Raw genomic sequence first — 6,850 nt, 5'->3', positions numbered from 1 at the left:
GAAAAACATAAGCAAAAGTCCTTGTAGTGTTACTAGGACAAAATTTTGAATTGATGAATATACCAAAAGTTCTTTGTTTACAAGCTAAGCTAAGTCCAAGCACTTAATTGAATGAGAGTTATATATCTTCTGTCATAGACCAACATATATATTATCAGATCATCAATAGTATAATTTTCTATTGGAGCTTTTATTAGGGATATACCATTAATGAGTTTAGGGTTTATGATTATATATATATATATATAGATAGATATCTATTCACTCTTGTTTAATTTAGTGCACTAACTAGACATATATATTTTACTATCATATGATGATATATAGATTTCACACCCATAAAATCATTTTTTTTAATTTAAATTAATAAAAAAATATAAATAATTATATTTCTAATACATTTTTTACACAAAATTTCTATTTTGAATTTGTGCGAATTTTTGCATAATTTTTTTTTTAATTTATCTTATACATACTAAATTATTTTTCATTTAATCAAGATCAAACTTTAGACATTTCAGTCATAGAAAATATGATACTATATCATAAAATCACTTTATCCAAATTAAAAGTTTAAGCTGATAAAAAAATCACATAAATTATTATATCTCAAATACAAAGAATAAAAAAATGTATTAATTCAGTTTACAAAATAATGGAAATTGGTATATTTTTTTTTTCAGTTATAGGGCAACACTAGTTATAATTAACAAATTAAAACTAAAGTATACTCTATTAAGAAAAAATAATAGCAGATTAAAAGGAATTGGATAGCACTGATCAAAATGCAGTGATTCTAATAATGGAATGAACATGCTAAGAAAGTAACAAGGAAAGTGATGTGTTTGTTGTGTGCTATATACATAGAGGGGAGCCAAGAGTCCTAGTTACACGGTCATAAAATTAGATTAATTCATTAGTTCACTTAAATAAGTATTGATTGTTCGAAAAATTTTTTTTGTATGCAGTAATTCATCGACAAACAATAACTTTTAAATAAAATTTTAATGCATGACGGATTAGTTATTGTCTTAACATGTAGAAAATACCGAGAAAAACTAAAAAAACAGTTACACAATAGTCATGGTCAAAATATATATATAAGCCTGCCAATAATAATATTACTACATACTACGATTGCAACTTATTAAGATTAATTAGTTTCAATTATTAATGTTAACGACTAATAAAAGAAAAGATCAGAAGTAGGAGCTGTCAGTAACAGAGGTCAACTGATTGTTATCACGGAGAGATTATATGGGCATCAAGAAGGATGGAATGAAATTCTTAGAGAGAGAAGCTAAGAGAGGTGTGATAGAAAAATTGGAAAAAGTAAAAAGAGATAAAAAGAAATCACATGATTGTGAATAATCCAAGATAGGGGTCATGTGTGTACATGTTTAATTATTTGATCTCATCTCATGGTGAAATTTAGTTGCCATAATTCAAATGTTTTTAAAATAATGATTTGTCCGACCATGGTCTTCTCTTCACACATGTATGTAAAATATTTATATTAATTAATTAATTAATAGTGTGTGAGAATATTTGATTGAGAATGCCATTTCAACATTCAATTTTTCCATTCATTATTATTCCAATAAGTCCCACTTGATGCTAATAATGCATCTCCCACCTTCGTTCTTCACTTCATTCATTCATTCTCTTTGTCTCTCTCTCTTCTCTCTCTTTCGAAACAAGTACTAGGGTTTCCACTTTAATATTCCATCATCATCATCATCATCATCATTAACACTACTTGATGGTATATGCTTCTTCATGAATATATAGCATAGTCAACATCTATCTTCATCTGCTCTTAAATGAGGGAGATTGACTTTTTTTCTTAGATCTTTTTCAAAGAACAAGATAGATCGATCAAGAGTTGGAAGAAGCTATAATAAGGAGTTGAACTAAATAAGGTAGTTATCATCATCAAGCTACTTCTTCCATTCTCTATTCAATTATTTAACTTCTTTCTTTTTCTTTTTTTCTTTCTTCAGGAATAACCATTTCTATTTGGTTCTATTTCCAAGTCTTGATTTCAATTTCCTGGCCTTTTGTTTTTTTAGATTTCATAAAGCTTTGAGTTTCTCTCCAAATTTAATTTCAGAAACATCATCTACTTAATTTATACATGTTACCCTATATATCCCCTTTAAAAGATAATGAAAGAAAGACAAGAAGCATGTTTCATTGAGAGAAAGATTTGAAACTATACACATAATAATAATAATTATAGAGAGGTATCTTATAGGTAGTGATGCACTCTGTTGTATATAGTTTATACACTTTACAACTTTCAAACTATAGGTTATAATATGTGGAATTCCAAGACCTAGGAACATGCATATACACTTGTACAAACAGTTATAATTACTAGTAACAATAAATTTATGGTACAAATGTTAAATAGGGACATATAGTCCTTCTATGTGTGTATCTATGTCTGCAAAATCACCACAACTAATTAAATTGCATTGATCTTTTCCCACACACACACACACGTAATAATATAATGCCATATATATATCTTGGCCCTTTATTTTCTTTCTCTCTCTCTCTCTCTCTCTCTCTCTCTCTCTATATATATATATATATATATATATATATATATATATATATATATATGGAAGCGACAAGGTTCATTGGATTCTGAAATTTTGAGTGTACTATATGACTATATGTATGAAATAATTTCACAGGAAGAATTGAAGTTGAAAGGAATCATTTAATATAATGGGTGAGAGAATTATTGAAGGCAAAGAAGGGTCTTGCTCTCTAATTACTAGTCCTAATAATGGGAGTAGAAAACGTTCATTCATAGACTTGAATGAAGAAGCTGGTGATCATGAGAACAGAAGCAATAACAATGATAATGAGATATGTTCATCTTCATGGCAAGAAGGGAATTTGAGTAGCAGCAACAACAACAACAACACCACATCATCAAGCGAAGAAGAAGAAGAAGAAGATGAAGGAGGGAATAATAATAAGAATAATAAAGGAAGAACAACAAGTATGGTTAGACAATATGTGAGGTCAAAGATGCCAAGGCTTCGTTGGACTCCTGATCTCCATCTTGCTTTTGTTCAAGCTGTTAATCGCCTTGGTGGACAAGAAAGTAAGTATCTAATCACACTACCATTTCAAATTCATATCCTTATATATATTGGGATTTCATAGACATACTTTTTTTTTTTTTTTCAGAATAAATGAACAAAATTACACATAAAAGAGTTTGCCGTGGACAAAAGTACGCACCAAAGTTTGTAAATATAAAATTACACCTAAAATATATTGATTTCAAAGGATAAAAGTACACCCCAAATCTTACAAATTTACTAACGACATGATAATGTTGTCCATCGAAAACAATTTTTTGGATGTACTTTGATGTTTACAATCTTATATTTATACTATTTTTGTCTATTCCAAATTTTTTCATATGTACTTTTATCTATTTACTTTTTTTTAAACTTATCCAAATATTTGAATTGGCAATAATGGATTCAGGAGCAACACCAAAGTTGGTTCTTCAGTTGATGAATGTGAGAGGTCTTAGCATTGCACATGTAAAGAGTCATTTGCAGGCAAGTTCGTATATATATATATACTTAATTTTATTCGGTTGTTTAGATATATAATTATTCATATATTTTTTTATTAAATTAAACTTTTGAAACAAGTGATTTATTCGATTTTTGAAGAAATTAAAAAAATGAGACTTTTACATCAAGAACATGGTAAATATATAATTATTTATATATTTTCTCTTGTCAATTTAAGATTTTAGAGCAAGTGATTTTATGATAAAAAGTCTCGTTATATCTACTAAAGTTTTTTGAATCTTTTCTTCAATAATAACGTATTGATCTATCCTTGTATTTAACTAATTATTTTGAAATTCAGATGTATCGAAGTAAGAAGCTTGATGAGTCTGGTCAAGGTAAAAATTTTAGAATTTTCATTACTATTGAAGTTTTAGTAATTTACATCACATATAAATTCACAATATCATGCATTATATTATTTCAGTTTTATCCCAAAGTAGGGCAATGCAACAAGGAAGGCATCAAATTTTGGAGATGTATCAAAGATTAAATGTACAAGCACACTTTGGGGTTGATAACATTATTAACAGGAGTAGTAGTTATGTACCATCATCATCTCTCCTCATTAAACAACAACCATATAACATTAAACTTCATCATCATGCCTCTTCAAGGTATCACTTATATTACTAGTAAAAGTTTTATTATCATAAGCGTGTATAAAAGGATTTTATATTATATTATTATCTAATGATCTAATTACTCTATCATCGTTCCTTATAGTTTCACCAAATTTTTAATTAGGTCTTTATAATTTTTTTAATTGAATCCCTCTGTCATATCAAATTTTGTAAATAAATTTTATCATAAAAAAATATTAAATAAAATTAACGGAATATAATATTTTATTAAAATATAAGTAATATTCAGTTAAATGTTAGATATATTTATTTTGTTTAATAAAATATTTTATTAATTCCAACTTTTTGTTATAATAAAGACTTAATTAAAAAATTTGATATGGTATAAGAATTTAATAAAAAATATAAAAATTTAATTAAAAATTTAATAAAATTATAGAGATGGACAGAGAAATTAAATCTTATCTAATTAATTAAATACTAACATATATGATGCATGTAATAGTAATACATGTTTATTAAAATTCTTTTAACTATTCTCTTTAATTTGCAGATTTCACCCAACTGGGATTTTCAATAGTCACATGATGACAAGATCAAGTTCATTGGAGGACAAAGATTCAAGGTTATATGAAGCAAGCTCACATCTATTTGATGTAAGGGATGCAATAATAAGAAGAAATAATAGTAGTAATAGTAATGGAGCTTTTAGGTCTTGCCAAATACTTGAACAAGTGAAGTGGCCTCCTCCTCCTCCTCCTAGAGGAACCTTAAAGGATAAGAATGATAATGGATCACAAGAAAGTGAGAAACATGAAACTTTAGTAGGCATTTCAATGGATGACAATACTAGATTTGGTGCACAACCTTCATCACAACAATGGAGCACTACTACCTTGGCTGATTATCAATGTCATCATCATCAAAGAAGTTCTTGCAGTGTTGCCTTCCCTGCTGGCCATCATGCCAAGTTAGATACTCAGGTAATAATAATAACACTAGCTACTACATTTTATACCTCTAATTTCTTACTTGCAAATTGGAATTTATTTGATTTATTTATTTTTACTAGATTTTGTTAAGGTAGTTGTTAAGATTTTTGTTGCAAGTTTTTTCATTGAATAACAAAGAAATCTATCTTAATTATATATAACAATCAGTATATTTTAGTACATAGTATTTTTTAGGTTTTGTTAACATGTAAAAAACATTAACCACTGTATATTATTTTATAAAAAAAAATTAAAAATAATAAAAAAATCAGTTTAAAATATTTTAAAATTATTTTTTTACATTCTTTAATTATTATTCATTTTATTTTGTATTTATTAATTATTACTAAAATAATTGAATAATATTAAAAATAATAAATATGTAATTATAACTATTTAAGTTAAATAAAATAATTTTAAATTACTTTCTTATTACCTCTCTAATATTATCAAATTTCATAATAATGTCCTCCATGGTTCATTATAGTAAAGTCAATTGTTTTTACTTAATTACTATTTAAATTCTTGATTTTCTTTTTACTGTTGATGATGTTGTAAATTCTTACTTATGTTATTCATTAATTAATTAGTGGTGTAGGATATTTAGCATTTGGAAAATATTTTATTTAATTTTTTTATTTCCTTTTCGAGGTTATTGCAGGTACATGATCTAAAAAACCAAATGTATGATGATGAGAAGAAAGGGTCGTCATCATCAAGTTTCCTAGAGCTTAAGCTAAGCCAAGACTCATTAGAAAACCCACAAAGTGAACAAGAAATCGATACTAAACTTTCTCTTTCGTTGTTCTCTTCATCATCAAATAATTCAAGTGATTACAAACACAAAGAGAAGAAAACCCAGGTTGAGCGTTTATGTTTACAACAAAATTTCACACAAAGGAGTCTATTGGGCTGAGTACTTATTAGGATCTGACCATGTCAAATACAAGAACCATACACATGAATGAGTAGATCTTTTAAGTACTTGTCTCATCATAAGTCATAACAAACCACATAGAACAGAAAATATTATTTTTTGTAATCCGAATTTTTGGTATCAATTAAGTTGACTTCTTTTATGTTCTATCCATCATAAAAAACCATATTAAATTTATGTAAAAAATGAGTTACTAAATTAATTATATTCGTATAAAATATATATATAAAAATATAAAATATACATTAATATGTATATATAATAATTAATTTGATGGATATTTTTTATGAACATATAATTTTTTGAATGTGAAATTCAATAAATTTAGAATTTGTAACACCTCCAATAATAACAATACAATATACTAAAAATATTGACATCTATGATGCTGCCTAAATGAAAAAGGCTTCTTATTGCATTATTAATGAGAGAAAGTATAAATGTAATAATGGTGGTGCTGCATTTTAGATGCATGTTAACAATAAGATTTGATGAGTCCCAGAACAACTGAATAAGTAAATGTCATGAAAAATAATTAAAAAATAGGACTAATAAAAAACGTATTAAAATATAGACATTTTATTATGCTACTTAAATGAAAAGGCTCTTGCATTATTAATTAGAGAAAGTATATATGTAATGGTGGTGTTGCATTTTAGATATATGTTCACAATAAGATTTAATGAGTCTCAGAACAACTAAATAAGAAAATGCCGCGAAAAATAA

At 26.5% G+C, this 6,850-nt stretch overlaps 1 protein-coding gene across 2 annotated transcripts; it reads left to right on the top strand.

Annotated features, from left to right (window-relative positions):
• Nucleotides 1-1,594: 1,594 nt before the first annotated feature.
• On the top strand, nucleotides 1,595-6,271 carry LOC112773308 (uncharacterized). Of its 2 annotated transcripts, none has more exons than XM_025818388.3 (7): nucleotides 1,595-1,922; nucleotides 2,706-3,124; nucleotides 3,517-3,593; nucleotides 3,913-3,949; nucleotides 4,039-4,228; nucleotides 4,749-5,178; nucleotides 5,839-6,271. In XM_025818388.3, exons 2-7 carry the CDS (start codon nucleotides 2,740-2,742, stop codon nucleotides 5,854-5,856), a joined length of 1,137 nt encoding a protein of 378 aa, XP_025674173.1. In that variant the 5' UTR covers nucleotides 1,595-1,922; nucleotides 2,706-2,739; the 3' UTR covers nucleotides 5,857-6,271. The 2 variants fall into 2 exon arrangements, with proteins under 2 accessions (XP_025674173.1, XP_025674172.1); XM_025818387.3 differs by having other exon boundaries at nucleotides 1,653-1,922; nucleotides 5,849-6,271.
• Nucleotides 6,272-6,850: the final 579 nt, after the last annotated feature.

The sequence above is a fragment of the Arachis hypogaea genome, chromosome 18, assembly GCF_003086295.3.
Source record: "Arachis hypogaea cultivar Tifrunner chromosome 18, arahy.Tifrunner.gnm2.J5K5, whole genome shotgun sequence".
NCBI classification, from domain to species: Eukaryota; Viridiplantae; Streptophyta; class Magnoliopsida; order Fabales; family Fabaceae; genus Arachis; species Arachis hypogaea.
Note: the sequence above shows the minus strand (reverse complement) of the source record. Positions and strands in the feature narration are given on the sequence as shown.